Source organism: Podarcis pityusensis (assembly GCF_964106645.2).
Source record: "Podarcis pityusensis genome assembly, chromosome: 16".
Taxonomy (NCBI): domain Eukaryota; kingdom Metazoa; phylum Chordata; class Lepidosauria; order Squamata; family Lacertidae; genus Podarcis; species Podarcis pityusensis.
The window spans coordinates 16984836-17010180 of record NC_138041.1 but is presented as its reverse complement, the minus strand read 5'-3'; the positions used below and the strand labels follow the sequence as shown (position 1 = coordinate 17010180).

General features: G+C 47.7%; 2 protein-coding genes across 3 annotated transcripts in view; one reads left to right on the top strand and one right to left on the bottom strand.

Annotated features, from left to right (window-relative positions):
• RNF115 (ring finger protein 115) overlaps nt 1-14233 on the top strand; it is a 37136-nt gene extending 22903 nt beyond the window's left edge. For both annotated transcript variants that reach the window (XM_080984314.1, XM_080984315.1), the window contains 7 exons: nt 11-68; nt 6542-6738; nt 7635-7703; nt 9616-9688; nt 10163-10256; nt 12138-12253; nt 13068-14233. In XM_080984314.1, coding sequence (XP_080840440.1) covers nt 11-68; nt 6542-6738; nt 7635-7703; nt 9616-9688; nt 10163-10256; nt 12138-12253; nt 13068-13199 — 739 coding nt within the window. In that variant the 3' untranslated portion in view covers nt 13200-14233. The remainder of the gene's footprint in view (nt 1-10; nt 69-6541; nt 6739-7634; nt 7704-9615; nt 9689-10162; nt 10257-12137; nt 12254-13067) is intronic.
• The window catches only part of ITGA10 (integrin subunit alpha 10), a 61992-nt gene continuing 50418 nt past the window's right edge, over nt 13772-25345 (bottom strand). The window contains exons 23-30 of the mRNA XM_080984204.1: nt 25105-25194; nt 23178-23262; nt 22244-22357; nt 21309-21410; nt 19684-19797; nt 18941-19039; nt 18399-18512; nt 13772-17371 (exon numbers count right to left, since the gene is read on the bottom strand). Of these exons, the coding sequence (XP_080840330.1) occupies nt 17318-17371; nt 18399-18512; nt 18941-19039; nt 19684-19797; nt 21309-21410; nt 22244-22357; nt 23178-23262; nt 25105-25194 (772 nt within the window). The 3' untranslated portion in view covers nt 13772-17317. The remainder of the gene's footprint in view (nt 17372-18398; nt 18513-18940; nt 19040-19683; nt 19798-21308; nt 21411-22243; nt 22358-23177; nt 23263-25104; nt 25195-25345) is intronic.

Sequence of the window (25345 nt, the reverse complement as noted above, 5' to 3'; positions counted from 1 at the left end):
TCTCCTTCAGTTTTCTAGAAGGCGGCGGCAGCGGGATAGACGACAGCCCTTCCACCACATTTGCAGAGGTGAGACTCTTTCCTGTTAACAATTTGACTGCTGCTTTCAGAACTGTGTAAAATGGAGGTAAGTGAATTGTCTTTTTGCTGCGCTTTCCTCGGATACTCCATGTGGGATACTTTGTGGGGGCATCTGAGAGGAGAGAGGGCCATTCTCGGTTATTGATACTTTTTGTACTGCCAAGAATCATCTCAAGAAAAAGTTGATGTGACAGAGGCAGTCCTCTCAAATGATAGGGACTAGAAACTTGAGGTTGCAATTGCCTTGTGCCAAAAATAAAGCTCTCCTTGGCTAGCGGGACTTTTGTTTTCAAGCTGTGTTGGTTTGTAATCTTCTGTAAAAGGTTACTAAGTTCTATGGGGTGTTTGATGGATCCTTTTGGGTTTTGCAGATGCATCACAGGCAGGGTTAATTATAGCATTGGGCTGAAGTGATTTATATATTTAGTTTGATGACTGTTGTTAATACCTCCTGAGAGAGGTGGCTTTTGGAGTATGAGGCAAGCCTCTGCTTCGAAGAAGTGGGCAGGCGCTCAGAGGAAGGAGGGAGAGCAGCTTTATTATTTTTGGTGAAGGTTTTTTTTATTTCATTTCATAAGGTATAGAAAACCGAACAGTTATAACAACAGATGAAAATTGAAAGATGAAAAACAAAACTATAGATAGGCACGTAAAATAAGTACAGTTCCATGTGGGTTAAAATAACAAAGTCCAAGTCATGGAGGAAAAAAGTGAGAATAAATGTTGTCTTCACATAAAGAATATTAGTGTTAACTGATAGCTCCAGATTTGCCAGTCTTGGAACAAGTGTTCTTTTGAAAACGATGGATCCATGGTAAAGGAATGCCAAATCAAATAAGAAGTGTCTGGTGGTTCTAAAAAGGTAAAGGACCCCTGACAGTTCAGTCCAGCCTTGTAGCTTGGACGAATTTAAAACTAACCTTCCCATTTCTCCCTTGCCTGGCTTCCCAAAGTTCATGACAACTGGCAGTATATTAAAATGGGAAGATGGAAGCTAGGGGCAAAAGCATCAACCCATTCACATATCTTGGTGTGTGTGTGTTGGGGTTGGGACTCGTTCTTATCCAGTGACATCCCATCATGCCATGTAATACACTAGAGTTGTAAATGGAGGTGGGGGTGGCAGACTTTGAGTGTAGCATTATTTACATGAACCTTTGGGCATTAAAGTTTCTCTGAATCCTAGTCTAGCAAAATGCCCAGGTAAGCTGTTCTGTGCTTGGAAGCTGTGAGCCACCTTAAGCCAGTCATTGAGAGGAAGCCCAGGCAAGATGAATCTTATACAGTGGTGCCTCGCAAGACGAAATTAATCCGTTCCGCGAGAGTCTTCGCGAAGCAACCCTATTAGCGGCTTAACGGATTAGCGCTATTAGTGGTTTAGCGGCTATTAAAGGCTTAAAGGCTTAGCGGATTAGCTGCTAAAAGGCTATTAAAGGCTATTAAAGGCTTAGCAGATTAGATAAAGGGGGGGGAAAGTGAAAAAAAAATCTCAAGACTTGCAAGACATTTTCGTCTTGCGAAGCAAGCCCATAGGGAAATTCGTCCTGCGAAGCAACTCAAAAACGGAAAACCCTTTCGTCTAGCGGGTTTTCCGTCTTGCGAGGCATTCGTCTTGCGGGGCACCACTGTACAGAGTATCTGGAAATTGCTTGAGCTTGGATTCTGGCAAGTCCCCCAGGGGGCACGCATAAACCATTAGGACTAGAATTGTTTTTTTGTTACTTTATTCTATGACGTCCCTAGGCCCCACAACTTTAAAGCTTTAAAATGTCTGCCTCTTTTCTGAACTGATCCCAGGTTGCTTCAAATTCTCCCAGCCATGAGCAGTTTTCTTAAACATAGAGGTCTGGGCTGCCTCCTGTGTGTTGGCTCACCCTGGATTTAGCATCTACACTCAGCCTGTCAGAACCCGCTTCCTTTTCAGGTGACCTCAGCTAGGTTTCAGTCTCTGAGCTCATCCTGAACTCAGAGTCTGCTGCCATAGCTTTGCCGCTGTTGTGGCAGGAATAGACAGTTGCTCCCTTTCTGTTTTGAGGCTCTGTGGGCGATATAACATGGAGGAAGGCAGGGTTACCCATCCAGTGTCACACTTTGAAAGGTTAGCTCTTGCACAGGTGTGGTGCCCCTCAGCTCGCTTCTGTCATAGAATTTTGTTCTTGCTTTTTCTGGTTTAATTCCAGGATTTTCTCTCAATCATATATTCATTCATATATATGTATACACACACACACACACACACACACACACACACACACAGTCATACCTCGGGTTAAATATGCTTCAGGTTGCGCTCCGCAGCGACCCAGAAGTAATGGAAGTAACTTTCAGGTTTTGCCGCTCACACATGCGCAGACACTCAAAATGACGTCACGCGCATGCGTGGAAGCGGCGAATCGTGACCCACACAGATGCGCAGACGCGGGTTGCGTTCGCTTTAGGATGCGAACGGGGCTCCAGAACGGATCCCGTTCACATCCAAAGGTACCACTGTATATGAGCTGCTTTGCTTGTGTGCTGTGCAGAATTAGACATAGATTTTGTACACCTTAGCCCAAATTTGAAAGGGTTTCCTAAAAATGCCAGAGAGGCAGACCTACAAAAGATCACCTGCTTCCCTCTTCCAGCAAGTCTCTCTCGGCCCTACCTGGAGATGCCAGGGATTGAACCTGGGACCTTCAGCTTGCAAAGCAGAGGCTCTGCCACTGAGGCACACCCTTTCACAAAACTCTAGCTTAGCATTACATGTGAAGGTTGCTCAGGGGGCTTTTTGTGGAGAAGAGGGAGATAAAGCGAAGATCACTCATTTTCTAAAATCACACGTAACAGAAAAATGCCCATTGCATACCCTCCCCTCGTTTGCTTTCTCTATACAATGGTACCTCGGTTTACATACGCTTCAGGTTACATACGCTTCAGGTTACAGACTCCGCTAACCCATAAATATTACCTCGGGTTAAGAACTTTGCTTCAGGATGAGAACAGAAATCGTGCTCCGGCGGTGCGGCAGCAGCAGGAGGCCCCATTAGCTAAAGTGGTGCTTCAGGTTAAGAACAATTTCAGGTTAAGAACAGACCTCCAGAACGAATTAAGTACGTAACTTGAGGTACTACTGTACATCTGTGTGTGCCACATGTCCCCAGGATGGACGTGAAAATAAGTGTATACTTATGCCAGGTACTTTCACTCTAGCCTGTTAAAACAAGGAAGACCTGAGTTTCCCCATGGAACTTGCCTCTTTGCATTGTGGGAAATCCTCCATGATTTCTCCAGCCAGAGATCTATAGCCACCACGGGAAGTTCCTGAATCTGCCATTGTTTGCTCAGATGCTTTGTATAGGGAATACCTGCTTGGCATCCCGCTTACGCTTTGTGTCTGGAACCCTGTTCACCTCCTGATAAAAGGGGGGGGGGAACGACACTCTTTTGCAACAGATAATAAAAGATCAGCTTTGCTTTCACTGGATTTCTGCCTCAGATTATGAATCTCTGACCAGTAATGAGCTTGGGAAGTTGGGCCATCGAAAGGCACCCCGTTATTTTCTGGGAACACCCCCCATCAAGTTTTCCAAGTTGCCCCCTCTTGGCTCCATGGGCCATAGAACTCTGCCAGGTTGTCTTTTTGACCCCCCACAGAGGTGGTTGCCAATCCTGTGTCTTAAGCTATACTGCTTAAGATTGCACATAGAGACTCACATGATGGAGAAAGCAAGCCTCCCTCCCAACATGCTGGTGGAGTGAGATAAGGGTACCTAAACTGTGAACAGGATCCAGCCAGTTGGCTTAAATTTCATCTCGCCCTGCCTAGAAGCTGCTCCAGAGTCCCTCCCCAAGTCAGTTGATCTGGGAGGCTCTGCTTACCTGCAAGGGCTCAGTGTCTCCCTGAGTGGCAGGTGGGTTTCGGATCGCCTGAGTCCCCAGGTGTGTGTCTGAGTCAAAGAGGTTCTGGCAGCAGCAGCAGCAGGCAGGCTGGCCTGGGGCCTTGCGTGTTATGAGAGCCTCTTGGCTTGCACACAGACGAGGGCAAGCAGTGTTGCTCAGTGAAGAGGTGGGTGCAATGCCCCAGGCCCAGGCTGGCAAGTTCTTTCCCACGTTGCTTCTGTTATGATTATTTCCTGCTCAGTGGGGTACTATCCTGCGGAGAGACCATTTGCTCTTTATTTGTTCCATTTACAGTGGTACCTCGGGTTACATACGCTTCAGGTTACAGACTCCGCTAACCCAGAAATAGTGCTTCAGGTTAAGAACAGAAATCGTGCTTCGGCGGCGCAGCAGCAGCAGGAGGCCCCATTAGCTAAAGAGGTGCTTCAGGTTAAGAACAGTTTCAGGTTAAGTACGGACCTCCGGAACGAATTAAGTACTTAACCCAAGGTACCACTGTATACCCCACTTTTTCTCCATGGAGCTGAAGGTGGTGTGCGTGGTTCTCCTGCTCCTCATTTAATCCCCGCAACAACCCTTTGAGGTAGGTTAGGCTGACAGGCAGCGACTGGCCCAAGGTCACCCAGGGAGGTTCATGGCTGAGTGGGGATTTGAACCCTGGTCTTCCAGGACCTAGTTCAGCACTCAAACCGCTATACCACCACTGGTGCTTTGCAGCCAGGCATCTGATGGGAGCACAGCCTGGTGGGGAAGAGGGTCTGAGGTGGCCTGTGAGCTGCCATGGGGAACAGAGAAGCCAAAGCTCCTGTACTGCTGTGTAAACCAAAGAATCATAGAGTGGTCGAATTGGAAATGACCCAAAAGGTCATTTGGTCCAACCCTCAGGTCCACTGAACCAAAAGCTGCAGAGGAAGTCCCCAAAAATGCAAGCAGCTCAGGTGTTCTTCCAGAGGCACGGCTCAGTGGCAAAGTGTGTGCATCAAAGGCAGAAGGTTCCAGGTTCAGTTCACAGCAGCCTCTGCAGGTTGGGCTGGGGAAAAATCCCTCATTCCTGCAACCCCAGAGGGCTGCTGCCAGTCCGTTTGGACAAAACTGAGCAAGGTGGACCAAAAGGTCTGACTCTGCCTAAGGCACCTCCCTCCCCTTTTCCTGTGTTTGTCCTGTATGCGTTCCAGGCTGCCTTGTGAGCTGCCTATCTGAGCAGGCCCCCTGCCCACAGGTCTCCATAGGATGGCAATGTAAGCATCCTCTTCAGACGATCTCCCACCTGGAGGTTGAACCCGGGGCCATCTGCATGCAAAGCAGATGCTCTGCTACTTTGCTACACCTCCAGGAAGACTGCAGGAGCATAAAGTCTGCACATATTTTCAGTCAAGATTTTGCATCTCTTCCTCAAGTCCTCAAAGCACAAAGTGGCCAGTGTGCTGCTTCTCTTTTCCTTAGTTCTGTCGTCTTTTTTTGCTCATCAGCGGCTGTCATATTGTGCTGACTTAGCAAGGGAGCAGCCCAGACAGCTTATCTATCCAAAAACAGCACCGGTCGCAGCGTAGCTGGAGCAGTGAGGTCTGGAAAAGGACTTGCCCAGAAGGCGTTTACATATTGATGTGACTATTATTATTATTATTATTATTATTACTACTATCTTATTCTCCAGTGAACTCAAGGCAGTATGTGTATGGTTCCTCCCCCTCCCATTTTATCCTCACAACAGCCCTGTGGGGTGGGTTAGACAGAGATACTTCATGTGAGTGACACACCCAGGGTTCACCCAGCGGCCATCATTGCCAGGTGAATGTTGGGCCAGCCCTGATCTCAGCATTTTAACCACTGTGCAGCCTGGCAATGCTTGGCGGTTGCAAAGGGAGTGTGCTTTTATAACAAATAGAATGGTATAGAATAAAAGGAAAACGGTGAAGCAAAATAAGAGCATTAAAACAATGCAGAGCAAATGGAAGCAAAAACAGCCAGAGCCGAAAGGTCTTGACTAAACAAATTCCCACTGAGACAGGATTATCTTAAGTGCCCATGGAAAAGTGGGCAATAAGGAGACTGAATGCGCAGTTTTGATGCGGCCTGGTGACAGCTGTTTCCTGCTTGCCTGAGCCTACACCAAACCTGGGGGTATCCCACCGCACAACCACTCACAACATGCTGCAGAGCAGGGCCCTACAGCTCTGGGTATCACTTCCCAGGGGCAGGGGGCAAAGCGATTTCCTTCCAGCTGGCACGGCATACAAAGCCTTGGAAGCAGGAGGCCCCCATGATGAGCCTTTCAGGTTTGTAAATAGCCCCTCTCCTGTGGAGACTTGGCATGGCTTGCAAGCGAGGGGTGGAGAAGTTTTTGTAAGCCAGAAGAGAACGTGGGTTTGTCTGTCCGATCAGAAGAGCTCCGCTTAGTAAATCCTGCTTTTCTCCTGGCGTAGACATTGGCTGAGGGGCTGCTTCTGAATTTTGAGAGTCTCCAGTCATCGCAGGAAAGCTTCAAGAACCCCTGAAACTGCTGGGCTAGAATTTATTACCCCATTTGATTTCTGGCCCTTTAGAAGTTGACTTCTTGATGCGCTTTCATTTGCTTCCTCCAGTTTTGGGACCAGTTGCATCGTTCTATGGTCTTCCAGTTCCCAAGCAACTCTATGGATCACGATGGCAGAGACAACGAAAGGGGCCACCAAGCCCACGCAGACCTCTGGGGACCAAGTAGACCCCTCCGACTGCCCATGACGCGGAGGTACAGATCCCGGGTCAGCGCACGGCCTGACAGATCACCTGCCATTGAAGGGTAAGGATTTGGAGGACTTGGAGCAGCGGTTCTCAACCTGTGGGTCCCCAGATGTTGTTGGACTACAACTCCCATCATCCCTGAACTCTGGCCTCGCTAGCTAGGGGTGATGGGAGTTGTAGTTCAACAACATCTGGGGACACACAGGTTGAGAAAGGCTGAGAGGATCCAGGATCTGATCTGGAGGGGAATAGTACGTTCAGTTGCTCTTGGAGGCTAACAGGAGATATGAAGGTCTGGGGTGGGGAAATTCCCCCCCCCCCCCCCCCGTCTGGGGCAAGAGGGTGGCCTTCAGGTCTCTGTCCACCACACTGCTACTTCTGACTTCCAACAGTCTCTACTGGAAGACTTCAAGAAACCTGAAACATAGAATTTATGTTTGATTCTATTCATTTGGGGCTTAAGATGGATTAGGGTTCTTTCACATAACCAAGGTGTTCAACTTGTGTGGCCTAACTAAAAAGACAGCCTTGTTGTTCCCAATTGCTGCAAACTGATGACTGTTCTTGCCTCGTATATATCTGTCAGGTCTGTAGGTCTGCCCTGCCCATCTCGCATCCTGTTGGTTGCCTCACTAATGCAGGGGAAGCCAATGTGGTACCCTCTGTGTGTTGTTGGACTACAATGCCCAGCAGTGTGGCTAGTGATCAGGAATGATGGGGGCTGTAGTCTGACACCACCTAGAGGGCACCACATTGGCCACTCCCAAATTAATGTAACATAACGTATGCTTCATGTACTGGACAAAGAGGGCGCTGGTCCCTGGAAGCAAGTGCAATGATCAGTCTGTTAAGGCTTGCACAGCTTTCTCTCCTGGATGCTGTCACTGCCACCTCCACTTTACTTTTCTGCCTCTTTCTTACATGTTTTCGTTTTGTCTCCCATCTCCTGGCTAGAATAATACAGCAGATCTTTGCAGGCTTCTTTGCGAATTCAGCAATTCCTGGGTCTCCTCCTCTCTCCTGGTGAGTATGGGACATTATTTGCAATTGTATATATAATTTTCTTTACAAAGTATGTGTCTGAACTCAAATGCGTGTCTGGCACTCACATGCAGTCATACACACGCTATCAAGAGGTTTGGGATCTTTTGCTAGAGTTATGACATGCGTCCGTTTATGAATATGTGTTTACCCTTAGCCAGCATTCAAAATTTGCCAGGTGCATTTTGCACCTCACTATTGGCCACTTGCTACCAAGTGAAGATACCCGGGCACCAGAATGACGCCTGACGTCTCCACCATCTGGAGGTGCATGCCTGGGGATCCTTGGATTTTGACTGTTTCCACACGCTAGCAATACATCCTGTAGAATTCTATCAGTTATATTTTATCTGCACAATCAGAATGAATTTCAGGAACCAAAAATACGACTTCTGAGTCGACTGGCCCCAAAATGGCAACTAGGCATTCTGTTTTGGTGACTGTAACCCTGGTTTAAGGAGCCATTTGGCACCTAGCTTATATATTTGAGTTTCTAACACTGCCCTTAGCAATATGTCCACAAGAAGTTCTTACAAAAAGGAACACGGAAAGCTTGCTTTATTATATGAAATGAAATTGGCAGAATATATAAATGCTGCATCAGACAGCAAAATTACAATTTAAGCAGGCAGCAAATCCCATCATATGTATGCACCCTGATTGAAAAGAGTGAAAGAATCAACTATTCTCAAAACCACGCAGGAAAGAAGTGTGACTGTTTTGCCACAGAACTCACACCAAAGGCAAGTTAAGAAAGGGGAGAGGGGAGGGTACACCTGTCTTTAAGGCAAAGTGGGTGTTGGATTCCTTTAGAACCCTGAGTAAGTTCTTTGTTAGAGCTTGGAGAGCTAATTTACAATCTTAAAATCTTGGGGTGTTGTACTAATTTTAGCCAATACAGTCTAATGGAGAAGGGCTTTGAGATAAGCTAGTGGTTTTCAACCTTTTTGAGTCCATGGCTCCCTTGACCAACCACATTCTTTCTGCGGCTCCCCTGTGGAAGCCACGTACACTGGGGCTCTATCACAGGGCGTGCAAAAGTGGGGACTTCCCCATTTTGCACCCACCTCTTTTTGGCACCGTTTTTGGTGTGTGTGTAAGTGGGAACGCATATGTCGATGGGAACCCAAGCAACACCACTGCTCTGCAGGGCCGAACCGACGCACTCCCCATGGCAGCTCCAGCCTGGCTTTCCCGAAATTAGTGCGCACATGGTGGGGGATGCGGGGGGCAAAACAAGATTAAGATCGGAAGCAGAAATATTTTGTTGTTGCAGGGAAGGAAAGCGAGAAACACATAGCACAGGACACACATGCAAATACTGTCCTTTCCTGCAACATTCTCCCTGTCCCCATAAAGCTGGGTGACTGTTAAGGAGGAGGGGGATTACTTGCAGGGGTGGGGGAGAGAAGACTGGGGGGGGGGGGGTAGAAGGAGCGTGAAACACAGAAGACACTCCCCACTTTCAGGGTTATTTTTAAATCCTTCCTTATAGAGCACACACACATCCAGGCACAAACACACCATCAAACTACTTTGCTATTTTCCTGCATTTCTCAAGCCCTCTGTGCAAAACTAAGGAATTGTTATTTACTGAAGCTGGGGAGGATAGTTGTTTGTGGTGGAGAGATTTTAAGAAGATAATTAGTCATGCAAAAGTGTTTCCTCACTTGCTTGCCACTGTTTTATTTTGGGAAGATAATGGGCTCCCCCGACCCTGGCTTCCTCCACCCCCAGAAGAACAAGTTTGGAGCCGCAGAAGCATGATAAAGATTGAACCAATGCTGTGTAGGCCCTTGATATCCTATGACATGGAAGCTGGGCAGCAGTGGGCGTGCTGCTTCCTTCTCATGCCCCCACCCTGAGTGACTCTTTCTTTCTTTCCCTCTTGCAGGGGGGGCATGTTGCACTCGAGTCCTGGGGACTATGCCTGGGGACAGAGCGGCCTTGATGCTGTCGTCACACAGGTAAAGGCTCTGATCATTCCACCTGAGCCATGGCTGCATTCAATATGTGTGCAATTTTTAAACAGAGGTCAGGTGGACACCTGCCAGGGTTTCTTTAGTTGTGATTCCTTTATTGCAGAGGTGGGGTGGAACTAGATGGCCTGGGGGGGGGGTCCCTTCCAACTCTACAGCTCTATGATTCTGTTTGAGCTGCTGCCGAGGCTCCACGGGCTTAGCACAAATTAAGTGGGTGCCCCGTAGCACCCCTAGGATCCAGCACAGCACCCAGTCAGCGTGGAAAGGGATTCCTGAAGGTCAAATGTTCTGAAGGCAGCTGTCTTAATCTTTCTTGATGGATGACTCGTAAATGCTGTGAACGTTTTTTTCCCCATTCAGTTCAGTTCCTATTAAATTTCATGTTGTGAGAGCAAATAATCTGTGCAGCGATTCCGGTTCTCTTCCCTCACACCAACCCTTCCTTCCTCTCCCCTGCAGCTCCTGGGACAGCTGGAGAACACAGGGCCTCCCCCGGCAGACAAAGAGAAGATTTCTTCTCTCCCGACAGTGACCGTCACTCAGGAACAAGTTGGTAAGTAGTTCCTGCTTCCTGATAACTTAACGCTTTTGTAAATGTGTTGTTTGGAAGCGGTTGAATTGAATTTTATTATTACGGTCACAGACCAGTTCCGGCTCACTTACAATATCAGGAAAATCATAAAACACAACAGGAATACATTGAATTACAGTTGGGTATAACAGAGACAATTCAGATATAGCAGCAATTAAAAATATCTATTAAATCTTGATCACTAAAATATAACCTAAAATTGGGAAGGGGTTGCTTTCTTCTGTCGCTCTGGACTGAGCACCCAGACCAAATTCCAGAGAACTGCCAGTGTCCACCTCCAGCTCAGCTTAGCTCTACAGCATTAAATGAACTGCTTTCCAGCTGCAATCCTCTGTGGTTCCCTCTGATTCTGATTTAAGGAACTGGGCAACAGCTCACGGGGCTCTCCAGGCATTGTGGATTTACTCTAGAACCCCAGTTGCACAATAGCTCTCCTCTTCCCTCCCCAGTCCGTTTTTCTTTTGTGTCTTGTCTATCAGGCTGGCCCCACCAGTTTGCAGTCTCACAGGCAGTGATGCCAAAGGCAAGCAGGTTTCAGGTACCAGTTCTAGAAGTTGCCTGGAGATCTTCTTGCGTTAAGCAAATCTTCCAAACCTCACTATGCAGAGTAGGAGTCAGGCAATCGGTCCTTCTAGTTCAGCGCTGGCTCTACAGATTAGCTGCAGCTCTCCAAGGTCTCAGGCAAGTTTTTCCTCAACCTGGAGATGCTGGGGATTGAACCTGGGGCAAAGTAACAGGTGAACATAAGAAGAGCCTGCTGGATCAGGCCAGTAGCAAACCAGATGCCTCATTGGGAAGCCTGCAAGTAGGATCCAAGCATAAGAGCCCTCTCTCATCCTGTGGTTTCCAGAAACTGCTATTCAGAAGCATTTACTGCCTCCAACCATGGGGGAAGAGCGTAGTCATTGTGGATAGTAGCCATCAGTAGTCTTGTCCTCCCATGAAACCAAGACCCTTACCTGAGTGATCTTGAGTTGGTTTCTTCCTCCCTCCCTTTTTATCTTTCTCCCTCAACAACATCAAGCCCAGAGACAGTCTGAAAAGCTCCTTCCACAGAATTATAAGGTCTCACATGCCTTCCTAGTCATTTTCTCACTCTTTAGTTCTCCGGTAACCTCCTTCTCTACTTCCCCTTTCCCCCAATAGCTGCCTAGCAGCCAATGCCAAAATCCAAGTTTGGGGCAAGTCCTCTGGTGAGAGAACTCCTGCAGAGATTTAAAGTCACAAAATATGCAGCAAAGTAAAGTGTGGAACTATACGCTGTTAGACCTTCAAAATATGCCCTTGTGAGTTCCAAAACTTCATTCTTCCCCTAGCATAGAAGACCACCACAAGTTTGGTAAGTTAAAAATGGTTTACTAACAAACTTTCCAAGGGTATTATTCATGTGCTTCTGGCAGTAGAACTTGGCTTAGTTCCATAGCAGTCGAAGTTCCTAAATTATTGGTGTAGGAACTCAAGAGTGGCTTGTTGAAGCCATGCGGTCTGAGCTTGGAGCAACCAGCTCAGACCTCCTCACATGCTGAGCTTGAAGGGAGATTGAACAGTAAGCTTGATTACCCAGTTCCTCCCAAGGTGAACATTTGATCTCACTAAGCCTGGCAGGACAGCTTACTCTATGGTATTAACCCCTTCATGCATTAAGCATGTTGGTTAAACGAGACTGGTTATCCCACTGTTCCAAACTCGGCTCTTCATTCCGGTGTTCTCACCCCAGTTGCCTTTTCACTTCTCTTGCCTCTTGTGCAGCCAGCCTGCAGGCAGGACATCTACCTCTTGCCTCATCCTAGAGAGCTGGCGTGTTGCTGCCCTCACGTGACCCTGCCCTGTTTTCTCCTGCAGATATGGGTTTGGAGTGCCCTGTGTGTAAAGAGGACTACACTGTGGCGGAACAGGTCCGGCAACTCCCGTGCAATCACTACTTCCACAGCAGCTGCATTGTGCCATGGTTAGAGCTGGTAAGTTGGCTTCCCTGTTGGCGTGGGGTCAGGTGGAGACTGGCGCTAGGGCATCCTGCCTGGCACAGGGCAGCTCTCCTGTGGGACGAGGGGTGGCCACAGATGTTGGGTGCTACAGTGGAATACGGACCTGGTCTCCAAGGCACTATTCAGTTGGAAGTTCTCCTGCACAATGAACAAGAGCACTAGGGTGTGACTGACTTACCCTCGGGCACCAGAGTATCTGAGGCCGGACCTTTTGGCTGTCCTGAGGCTCTGAATTGGCAGATTTTGCCAAAGGCTGTTGGCAGAGAGCCACATGCCACCTAACGGGGTTTGGGCCTGGGTCTCGAGTAGCCCAGCTGCCCAGACAGGAGTCTCTAGGTATCCTGAGCACCCCGCAGCCAAGGATCTGATAGTTATTATCACAAACACAGCATACAGCAGCTCCTAAGGTGCCCCAGACACACACACTACAATAATCTCAGCTGCTGTTCCCACATCCATGCCTATGGAGCAGTTGCAGCAGCAGTGAGACCAGCCCCCCACCCCCAGTTTATGTACCCCTGATCTGATGGGTACGTGCACACAACCTGAGGCTTCTCCTACATGGAAGCCATTGCTGCTCTTTCCTCTTCAAGCCCCTGCTGGTTCTAGGAGACAGCGAGGTGGGAGATGGCTGCCCTTGCGCATTGCTCTTTTTCAGAGGAAGGCTTTCGGCAGTGCCCTTTCCTTAATGTGGTCACCCCAATCTCAGGTATCGGCTCTGGGAGGCATGACTGTTCCCAGCAGCCCCCCCCCCACTCACTCACATGCGTGCATTTTCCCTCCCCAGCACGACACGTGTCCCGTGTGCCGGAAGAGCTTGAACGGTGAGGACTCCACTCGGCAAGCACCCAACGCGGAGGCCTCCACAAGCAACTCCTTTAGCAGCACAAGCCACCTACACGACCGATGGACTTTCTGAAGCCTCCCTGACACGGTGGGGGGGGGGGCGAGGGAGGGGGCAGTTCAGGCCTGTAGTATCCCTTACTACAGTTTGTAAATTGTATGATACCTATAAAACTACAGAACCGAGTAGCAAGGAGGGAGAGGGAGAGCAAACGGGTGCAGCCAGTGGAGCTGCGTCCCCACCCCATGGCCATGGTGAGGGCGGCCATCTTTCAGAAACCGCTAGCATCTCCTGCTGGGTCGCCACAGCATCCAGACGATCTCTTTAACCCTTAGTTTCCGGAGTGATCAGTTTCACCCTTCAGCGAGGGGTCGGGAGGGTCCCTGAGAACCTGTGCGAGTCCTTTCCTTGGGTAGCAAGAGAGGCCTCCACCGTTACGATTCCCATGGCTTTGCAGAGGGAGGGGCGGACATTGTCCTTGCCCGCCTGTCCCAGTCTATTTTTTGCGGCAGGGTGGGGGGGAGGCTCAAGGAGAAGGCAGCCAGACGTTGGCTAGGAAGGTATTTCAGATGGGGCGAGGGGAAGAGAGAGGCAAGTCAAGAGGATTTGCACAGGGATCCAGGCCTTTCCAGTGTCTCCCGAGTCTGTTTAATCGACTCTGCCCATCTTTCCTGCAGCCTAGGATTTTGTTGAATTTTGGGTGAATTTTCTTTGGATTAGGTTGACAGAGTCCCTGACTTTCTTTATCTCGGTTCTGTTTTTTTCTGGAAAAGAGTGGGGGGCAATTTGGCTCACAGAAAGAGAAAAAGAGGGGTGGAGAAGCAGCACAGGGGAGCCCTGCATTCCATGAAGGCAAGTATTCGATGCCCCTCGAGCGAACGCTACCTTTTTCCTGCTTTCAGCCCCTCGGCCCCCTTGGGTTTGCCTGAACCAGCATTCAACCCACCTGCTACTTAAGACCCATTTTTTGCTGCCTTGTTTATCAAATGGACCACGTGTAGTTTATCCTCCGGATCAGAGACTGTGTCTTCTTTTTCCAAGCTGTTCTTCAGTATTTTAAATGAGAATGCCATCGCTCGATATACCATAAAGAATCACTTTTTGTTGTTGTCGGTTTCCTTTTAAGTGTTGTTTTTTTCCCCTCCCTTGCAACTCTTCCCTCCCCTCCAACCTCCATCTACAGTCTTTTTATCTTCTGAATCATGTCTGAGCTCAAAACTTTGGTGCTGCACACTGACCCCCTCCCCCAAAGCACCTTCCGCCTGGAACCAGAAAGGAGCTTTGGTAGGAGAAGGGTGGGGTGGGGGGTATGGCAGAGTCGTGTCCCAAGGAATGGACGGGGAAGACACAAGGCAACCCCCCCACCCCCTTCGTGGCCACTTCATCGCTGTAACGGTGTACCAGGTACACTCCGTTTCAAACTTAGTGTCTTCTGTTTGCTATCGAAAGTTGAATAAAAGTCTTTAATAAGAAAAACAACGATAGAGTTCTTGGTTGGGGGTGTGTGCAGGGGGAAAGGGACCATCTGAGAATGTGCAGGACAGGTGGGTGGGGCTGCTTCATATTTGGACATACAGATTGCAAATATATTAGAGAGAGAAATCCAAAGATATAGTTGGAAAAAAGCCTTTATTAGGACCAACTAAATAAATGTCAAAGTAACCAAATTTCATAGTTTTGCCTAATGGCTGGAGGGCATGTACATCCTCACTCTGCTAAGGCCCTATCATTTTACATAGTTGAAGGTCCATTCCTAGGGTCATTTTCCTGGACAGTTGAATTATTCTCTAAAACATTGGGGGGGGGGGACAGGTAGTTTTCCTGGCTTCATGAAAATAAAAATCCAAGTGCACATGTAGGATGCACACTACTTATTAGGACCAACTGGAAACTGTGATGAAGGTGTGAGCAAGCTTTTTAGCATCCCAGAAATCTTCCCCAGGCTTTGGGGCCACCAGCGACATCTTTTGCACTTGGTTGTCTAACCTCATTTGCATAAGTTCTCTTCCTCCTCCTAACTAGCTTAAACTAACTTCTCCTAACTAATTAAAACAGTCACCTTGGGCTCCCCCACCCCTCACTTCAACCATTTCCAGGAATGTTCCCCCTTGTGGCTAGCATCAGCCTGAAGAAGCATTCTGAGGAACCTGAAAGCTGGCTCATTGCTTGAGTTATTTTAGTTTGTCCTAAATCATTAAATTTGGATTCACGTTTGGAGCTACTGACATAGAGGCAAAACATCTGGCCCTTATTAAGGTTGCAAACGAAAGGCATGAGAGTATGTGGGCAATGCCTGGTAAAATCCCCAGACCCTATAGACAGCAGGGAGGGCGGTTGGCCCAACAGGCTTCCCCACAATCTGGACACCAGGGCTCTGCATGCCTCTTTCCCTTCCCTGGATCATGGCTCTTGAGATTTCAGTGGCATTGGCATCCATGGCGATTCCTCCTATATTTGTACCTTAACAAAGACTGAGCTTCTCATGGGACCAGCAAAGAGGTGCAGTGCCTCTGTGTCCCTCTCCATGACCGACAAAGCAGAATGAATACTGTGGGGGAGAGAAACCTGTTTATTCAATTCATGCAGCTAAATGGCGGTGCAAAATTATTTGGCCTAAGAGGGAAACCAGTTACCTCCTGGCTCTCATCTTTGTGAGCTTCACGATGGGCTTCTGGTGAGACATTTGCTGGGGCTGGACAAGCAAATCCTTACATTTCCGTTGCACAAACAAGTTCAAAAAAAGACAGCAATAGGGAGAACAGCACGCACCTCGACTTTATCCCATCCCTTGCCCATCACCTTCCATTGCAATCCTGGCTCACAGTGGGAGGTTGGCACATCCATTGGCATTGGGTAAGCCTACAACTTCACACAGCACATAGTTAAAACTATGGAACTCTCTCCCACAGGAGGCCGTGATGGCCACCAACTTGGATGACTTTAAAAGAGGATTGGATCAGCTCACGGAGGAGAAGGAGACTGTCGGTGGCTGCCAGCCATGATGGCTCTGCTCTGCCACCAGAGTTGGGAGGCAGCAATGCTTCTGAATACCAGTTGCTGGAAACCATAGGAGGGGAGGACTCTTGTGCTTGGGTCCTCCTGCTCATGGGTTTCCCTTTGGGGCATCTGGTTGACCACCAAGAGGCTGGGCTAGATAGGCTATTGGCCTGATCCAGCAGGGCTCTTATGTTCTTATCTCATTCTCCCATTTGTGGCCAGAAGGCAGTTTGTAAGCCTCTGGTTGCACACAGGGAAGGAGAGCATTGGGGGCCTTTTTCAGGCCAAGGGCCAAATCCCCTTCTGGAAGCCACCTGCCAGTGGTGGGTGGGGCCAGGCACAAAAGTGGGTGGAGCAATATATGCAAATTTTACCTTTTTTACAAGGGGCTGGGTTCCACAGCCACTGGCACATGCCCCTCTCTATCCTCCATCCGGACAAGCCAAGCAACGGGCACAAACCATTCCCCTGATTTCCTGATGGTGCTCACAGCTGCCAAACCAAAGGGCCCTACCCTTTTGCAATTCCAAGTGAATGAGGCTGCTCTGCACCACCTACCAACACACCCAAAAGGTAACAGGAATACAGGACTATGTAAAATTCTTTTTTGCTTCTATGCAACAAAGTTCTGTTCGAGGGAGATGAGAGACACTCCATCTTGTCAAGACAAGCTGCTGCATCCCAAACGACTGATGGAAACTATTGAATTGTAGAGTTAGAAAGGAGACCTCCTGCAGTGCATGAAGAAAGTATCTGGAATAGAGATGCTCCACATGATTTGAGCACTTAAGTCACTTTTCACAGGGGAAGGAGCCATCTTTGAAACCCATATCTCTGTTGTCTTGTCACCTTGAAGGGTTGGGCCTAAGCTGGCCTGCACGCACTACTTTTTCTCCACTCCCTGAACATGGGAAGCAAAATTGGATGTTTACCCACCCCAGTCTGAAGACCAAAGTGTGTGTATTGGTGTGTTTAATTGTGGCTCCAACATGGGGGGAAGGTTGTTGCATTTTCTTAGCTTCCCAAAAGCAAAAGGATGCTATGAGATTGCAGATTGTCTTCAGAACTGCTGGATCTTCCATCACTTTTTACAAGGAGTCAAAGGAGGGCAGCAGCAACCACCCACTGGATTTTCTCCCCTTGCTCGTTTTTCCTGTGTGAAGTCCTTGCTTGAGTCCTTGCTCAAATTCCATGTTTTATTGTTCTTCTTTCTCTTCTTCCCCAGGTTTTTTGTGTGCAAAAAATCCAAGCTGGAGGGGGTGGTAAAGGAAAAGGGAGCAGAAGAAGAATATATAGATTAGCATGAGAAAAAGATGTTTTGTTTTTCAGCTACAGGGAACCTAGTCTTCTGATGTGTTGGGTTCAGGGCTCTCTAAACAACCTACTATATATTGAGCATTCATCCTGATTTGTCTGCAGGGAGGTTAGATGGCTCTGAGTCAAAGCAAGCAGCACCTCACATTTTCCTGTGCATTCCCATCATTTTCCATATTGCAAAAGGGCCAAACTGTTCTGGGGCTTGCTGTGGAAGAGCTCTGAATCAGCTATAATTTTGCAGCCTGAATTTTCTGGTATGAGATTGAATCCCACCTGAAAACAAGCCTGAAAATCTCCCCGAGATGAATCTTTGTGCTGCTCTGTCTCCATAGAGAAAAATCAGGTGGTAGAGAATGCCTAGGACTGTACCACTTTCAACCACAGGTGGATAATTGTATGTAGCTGCATATACTCTTGTGTCAATCTCAGTTTTCATGAACCTTTGGGAATAAACAGAAAGCTAGAATTTAAATCTCTCCCTGGCCCACTAGGTTCTCTTTATGTAGGGTTCCCTTCGCCACCTACTAGCTGCAATGGCTATCCTCTGCCTCCACAGTTGGAGGCAGCAAGGCTTCTGAATACCAGTTGCTGGAAACTACAGCAGGGAAGAGTATTGCACATGGTTGACCACTGTGAGAACAGGATGCTGGACTAGAAGGGCCCTCTTTGGCCAGATCCAACAGGCTCTTCTGATGTCCCTATGGTGACCTCCAAAAGTTTCAGACCACGATTCCTGGGAGTTGTAGTCCAAAACATCTGGAAGGCACCAGGCTGCGGAAAGGGCACTTCCCCCCTGCCTGTGTCGACAGTCCCAGGAATTTTGTACCATGTGATTTTTCTTTTGGCGTTGTGTCTCAGCAATTAAGAATCCATAAGCTAGAAGGCCAAACTAGTCATGTGACCTGTTTAAGCTTGTCTCCCTGTGCAGGTGCAACTGGAGGCCGTTAGCATGACTCTTACCCTCCACAAACAGATGATAATCAGAGCCAGCAGCAGGAGCCCCCCAATGATGCTGCCAATCAGGATCCAGAGCGAAAGAGGGACCAGATTGGTCTGGATGATCTCCAAGATGGTCTGCAACGAGAAAGGGGAGAAATCTGCTGAATCCCAGCAAAAAGCCCACTGGTAGTATTGGGAGGCGTGATGAGGATTCAGAGCTGGTTAGCTCAGACTGAAAGGGCATCACAAAGACAGCAAGAGAGCAGTTGACATGAACAGGGTTTTCTCACTGATTTCTCTTAAGCCTAAGCCCAATGCACTCAACTCTTTTTAAAAAAACACACACCAAGCTTTCATCCCTTACTGCGATTGTGAATACATACAGACAGGTCCCGCTTACCATACACATTGCATTCCCTGGAAATCATTCACTTGCATAACAAAGTCAACAATTTCCATTCATTCTTAAGGGGAATTTTTCTTTGCTGTGACGCAGAAGCTGCTGCAGCTTGAACCACCACCACCACCACCCCAGCCTTGGAAAGGCCAGCAGCCCCTCCTACCTCCCGTTGATGGGCAGCCTCTGGCAGCAGAAGGAGGCTCTCCTCTTCTTGGCTGGTCAGCGTGAACCTGCTCACAACCTTCACAGTCTTGAATTTAGCCTTCGTCCATGAGATGGAAAGAAAGAAACAAGAGGGGTGTGAAGAAGAAGAAGAAGAAGAAGAAGAAGAAGAAGGAGAAGAAGAAGAAGAAGAGCCTCCCAAGGCAGGTTCCCAGCTGGCAAGTGCATTTATTTTTATTTATTTCATTCTTGCATTTATCCTCCAAGGGAGTGTGGTGCATATGGCTCTCCCTTACCCCACAACAATCCTCTAAGACTGAGAGGTTGTGATGCCCCTGGATTCTCAGCACAACACTGCTTTACTGAACAGAGGCAAGTTTGCCTTTTTAGGAGTTGCATTCCACAACCACCATAGCAGCCTCAGCCTGCTACCAGATGCTCTCTAACCCTGTTGCGTTCTTGAACAAAGCAAAGAAGGAATTCTATTCTGGTGACACTCAAACTCAGCAGGTGATTCCAGGGGAGTTTACTGCTGTATCTGAACAAATTGGACATGCAGGTTTTATGCAGGGTCCACACAGTCATTGTCATGACAGCCTGCACCTACCTACCTACGTACCTACCTATGCACACAAACACATTCAGTCCAGATTTTCCCATGCTACCAGCGAAGGGCATATAAGACCCTCTTAAGCAGTAATTCAAGGGTGCATGCATGAGAGAGGGTACAAAGTCTGCACTCACCCTCCTGAAAAACTCATTGTGAACCGCTCTCAGCAGGTGGATGGAGACTTCCGCGTTCCTCTCGATGTGCGGCAGCTCACACTTCACCACTTGGCATCTGGCGTTGGTGCAATTCTGGCAGGAAAGAGAGACCTCAGCCCTTTCTTTGCCTCTGCTCGTTCCACCCAAGACCCAGTCAAAGTGTGGGCAGAATTCTAGGCATTTTCTGTACCTTTCCCCAACCTTCCCCGCTTCACAACCTAGGCTGCTTCCAGATGTGGATGCATTATTTATTTGATTATATGTTGCATATTTAAGCCCCACCTTTTTTCGTCCAAGCAGATCAACGTTCTCCAGCCCTCCTCATCTAATCCCCACAACAAACCTGTGAGGCTGAGAGGCAGTGACTGTGTTCCGAGTTACCCAGGGAGCCTCATGGCTGAGTGGGGATTTGAACCCTAGTCTCCCAGTTACTAGTCCAACACCGTAACCACTGCACAACCCTGGCTAGCACCCCATTAGTAGCACCCAATCCTTGCTGTCCTCCTTTAAGCCTGCAACTGGAAGATCAATTCTTCTCTCGGGCTTCAAAAATCCAAATAACATTATGCAGTGGAGGGGGTGAGTAGCCCCCTCTTTTACCAGGCCCAAATGGGGTGGTTATGGGGTGGTTTTCATTGGTAACATGGTGTGCATGTGGTAGGTTTAGGGGTTTTAATCTGTTTTAGTTTATTGCTGATTTTACTTTACAGTGGTACCTCGGGTTAAGAACTTAATTCGTTCTGGAGGTCTGTTCTTAACCTGAAACTGTTCTTAACCTGAAGCACCACTTTAGCTAATGGGGCCTCCCACTGCTGCCACACCACTGTCGCACGATTCCTGTTCTCATCCTGAAGCAAAGTTCTTAACCTGAGGTACTATTTCTGGGTTAGCGGAACCCTGAAGCGTCTGTAACTCGAGGTACCACTGTATATTTTAAAATATATGCTGTTAACTGTTTTTACTAATAATTGTATTGCTTTATTTTCTTTCTAAATCGCTATGAAGGTTTTTAAAAAAACAATCAAGCGGTAAATGGTTCTCATGAAATCTAAACAAACAAACAAATAAGTAAAAATTAGTGTACACATTCTGCAATCGTGGATGCAACATAAAATGGGGTGGGGGGGAATATCTCCACTTGGTACTCTCCCTATTTACCTTTCTGGATGGTAGCATTTTAAATTGTGTTAAACCAATTTTAACTGACCTTTTAGTTTGCACTAAAATGCTTGCAATGGAAAAGCAACAGTTAGGTTATGATAGAGACAGCCAGTCTTGAAGCTGCCTGAGTCACAGTGAGGAAGCCAAAGGAGGGAAAGTTGGAATAAGGCAAATAACATCTCCTTCTCTTGAGTTACTTTAAACCACATGAGGGCACACTTTGTGTTGCAATCTGGCCAGCACCTGTTTGTAGTTTTTATGTCTATGTTAACTTTACCCATAAAAGCTGAGCCATTTTGTTTGCTATTCTCTCCAGACATCTATTATTTTCTCTGTCATCTCCACTCATATTGTACATAGTTCCTGCATGAATAAAGCCTTTAAACTCCAGCAACTTCAATCAAATTCACCCAAGCTGCAAGGTCTGCTAACATGGCACTCACCAGTTTCTCTACGTGCACAAGTTCTTCTGGATGAACAGGGATCATCACACCACCAGCTGCATTTTGAGAGGCCTCTGTCAGATTTTGCATGGTGCAGGTCACCTGGAAAATGGAAAGGGACATCACTATGTGTGAGGGGTCCTTCTAAGCTTTTCCTTGAGCACCTTCAGCAGACACCCAGGCCTCTGAACAGGAGCGGATTTCCTTCCCTCCCCTTATTCATGTTTGGCCCCTTCTCGTTTTGCGCTCTCTGTCTCATCTCTTTTGGCATTAAGATGTCCTAAACAGCAGTGCTATTTTTCTAGAAAAAGAGGTGCCGGAACTCACCATGAACACTGTCTTTGTTCTTGTATAATGGCAATGGCACCCACCTAAGAGGTGCTGGAACTGAGTTCTGGCAAATTCTGGCTGAAGAAAAGCCTTGCTCAGCAGCCAGCTAAAATTAAGAAGAACCTACTGAACCCAAAGTGCTAGAGGAAGTGGTCAGAGCTGTTTGCAAATTAAACTTTACTAAAGCTGGGCTTTTAGAACATTTAGATCTAAGGACTTGTATAAGAGGACCTTGTGAACCATGAGCATAGGGAGAGTCTGGTCGCTGGATCAGGCCAAAGGGGGCCTATCTAGTCCAGCATCCTGCTCTCACAGTGGCCAACCAGATGCCCCAATGGCAAGCACAAGAACATCCTTTGCCCGCAAGTTAGTAGGTGTTCACTCTAAACCAGATTGCAGATTTTGAAACTGAGCAGATCAGCAACAGTAGCCTTCTGGGCCCAATCTGTCCCGATGTCATATGTGGTGCATTGCCAGGGCTGTGCAAGAGAACTTGCTGTCCCATGAGCAGGAAAGTGTCATTTGGAATTTTCCCATAAGACCTCAAACGACAGCAAGAACAGAGGCCCTGAAACACTTATACTGGTGAAGGCCTAGTGACTCACGTTATCTGCAATGATGCGTGTGACGGAGAGGAATTCACTGTTCTGATAGGCTGTGGCAGGCAGGTCCATGACAAGGGAGAGATTCTCCACCGCATAGCAGCCGAGGTTTTGCACCTACAAGGATGAGAAGAGTGTTCAATAGATGAAGCAAAAAACTGCACAAAGCTTTAAAAAAAATAATGTAGGGTCACCATTTTTGGAAACTGGAATCTGAAACTCTGGATTTTTCTAAGCTGAACTTTGAAAATCTGATTGGGCAGGAGCTATAAACTCGCTCTCTGAACCCACAGGAGTGAACAGTGCCTTTGCCAGTTGCTTTTCTTCTTTTTCTATTAGGCATTGCAGTGGTGAGAAGAAAGATGGTCACAGTAATAAGTCAACAGGTGTGTCTGTGGAACCAGGTGCCCAAAAGAAAGAGAGGGGAGCCTGTGGCCTTCTAAATGTTATTGGGCTCTGATCGTCCCTGACCATTGGCCATGCTGGCCAGGGGGCTGATGGGAATGGGAGCTCAAAAGCTTCTTTGTTTCCTGCTTGGCAGGGGGTTAGACTCGATGGCCCTTGTGGTCTCTTCCAACTCTATGATTCTATGATTCTGGAGGGCCAGCCCTGATCTTAAAGCATTGGTACCTCAATTTGCCTGGGTCTGCTGGAGAAGCATTTAGTCATGTGAGTCCTGCAGTCTGAATTAAGCTTCGAGACTTAGACCCCTGATAGGCTAGACTTCTACACAGAGATATGCTTGTATATTTTACATAGAGGAGCCCCTACCTGCGATCTGAGGTGGTCCAGCCCAGGCACAGGTTTGCCGCTGCCTTACTAATGCCGCTAATGATAAAGCGTGATATTCTGCAGAGGAGCCCTGCCAGAGAGAAAATTGGCCACCCTTCCCTGTTTTACTGCCGACATACAAACCCTGTCCCAACTCCTTATTTACCTTGACAGTAGTCCTAAACTCAGGGCTCATGCCGCTTGGAAATGTCCCAACAGGATGCACCTCGTAGCGGTTCAGGGTAGACTCGCTGAGGGAGAGAAGAACCATAGAAAATAAACCGGGTCAGTTCTAGATTGTGTAGGCCGCAGTTTCCAATTTCTCCATGGCAACCATTGCAAATAACCCAGATTGCTTGCTTACTGCACACTCTACAGAGATGACCCAAGGCCTTTTGTTGCCTGAAGAAGAAGATCCATATAGAGTGGCACCTCTGGATGCGAACAGGATCCATTCCGGAGCCCCGTTCGCATCCTGAAGCGAACGCAACCTGCATCTGCACGTGCCGCAATTCGCCGCTTCCACGCATGCGTCATTTTGAGCGTCTGCGCGAGCAGCGAAACCCGGAACTAACATGCTCTGTTACTTCTGGGACGCCACGGAGCACAATCCGAAAATGCTCAACCCGAAGCTACTTCAACCCGAGGTATGACTGTACCGTCCACCTAGTCTCATCTCCTACGGTGATATAGCACTTAAGAGTGTCAGACCAGGGTTCGAATCCCCACTCAGCCATGAACCTCGCTGGGTGATGTTGAGCCAGTTACTCTCAGGCTAACCTACCTCACAGGGTTGTTGTGGGGATTAAATGAGGAGGGGGAGAACCATGTGAGCCACCTTGAGCTCCATGAAGAAAAAAGTGGGATATAAATGGTATAAATAAATACAGTATTTATAAATTGACACCCTTTAATAGCACCTGTTTCTCCCCCTGGAAGGTAGGCCATGTAGATCAATTGTAACTTCATTTCTTTCCAAACTCCATATCCATTCCAACATCCCTTGATGGTTCAGGCAGCTATCCCTGGAGGGATACTCCAAAAGGAAGAGATCTTCCCAATCTATATATTATGAAAATGGGAGGCCTAGAGATGTCATCACCAATCCTCGTATTCAGACCACCCATAATGACAATAAGTGCCGTGGGATGTTTAGAGATAATGAAACTCAAAAGGTTGTCAAGTTCAGCCCACCCATCTAAGGTAAGTAATGTAGGATAAATTAGTGTCGGATAACCAGTCTCATATAACCAAAATGCTTAAGTCTAATTAATGGATGAAGGGGTTTATGCCACAGAGTAAGCTGTCCTGCCAGGCTTAGCTAAGTCACTCCCCTGCACCTTGAGAGGAAGGAAGTCAAGTCTACTATTTCCCTCAGTCTACCATGTGAACTCCTATGTGTAAAGAGGAGCTGGTGGCTCCCAGCTCAGACCTTTCTGCAAGCCACCCTTGTGTTCCTATACAAATAATTTAGGGACTTTCACCACTTTGAAACTAACCTACCAAAGTTTTGCTGTCTGTGTTTTCTCAACGCTGTATGGGAAAACACATGAATCTGACCTTTGAAGAGTTTGTAAGTAAACCATTGTTAACTTACCAAACGTGGTCTTTTTCTATGCTAAGGGAAGAGGGGAGTTTTGGAACTTAGGAGGGCATATTAGACCTTTAAACAAACAGCCTATACTTTGCTGCATATCTTGTGATTTTACATCTCTGCAGGGGTTCTCTCACAAAAGAGTACTTGCCCCAAACTTGGATATTGCCATCCAGGGAATTCTCCTTTACGCGCCTATTTTTTTCCTTGCCAGCCAACAGTTAGAAGGATAATCTAAGTATTAAGACAGGCCGGGTAGTCCTTTTGGGGAGTTGCGTCAGAACTGAAAGCATCCCTGCATGAGGAACCGGAGCCTCAAATGTCAACAGAGATAAAAGGTAGCCATTGGACTGAATTAGCCAAGTGATGATGGTGTTCACATTTGGTTTACTCTCCACCCTGGGGGAGCTGAATCATCCTGCCAGGGACACCTTGCAAGGAGGGAGCTCCATCCTCTTATTCAACCTGCATGCAGCTCACTCTACACAGAGGTCCTCACCTGGTCAGCAAAAGGTCGGGCTCATAACGGATATAGGCAAGGGGCTGTGCCATGTTGTCGGTTAGGGTCTCATTCAATTCATGGCTGTCACTGCAGGAAAGATAATAGAATCATAGAATTGTTGGGCTAGTAGGGACCCAAAGCGTCAAGTCCAACCCCTGTGCTGCAGCAATCTCAGATAAAGAAGGCGATCCAAGCTCTGTTTAAAAACATCCAGTGAAGGGGAATCTACCACTGTCAA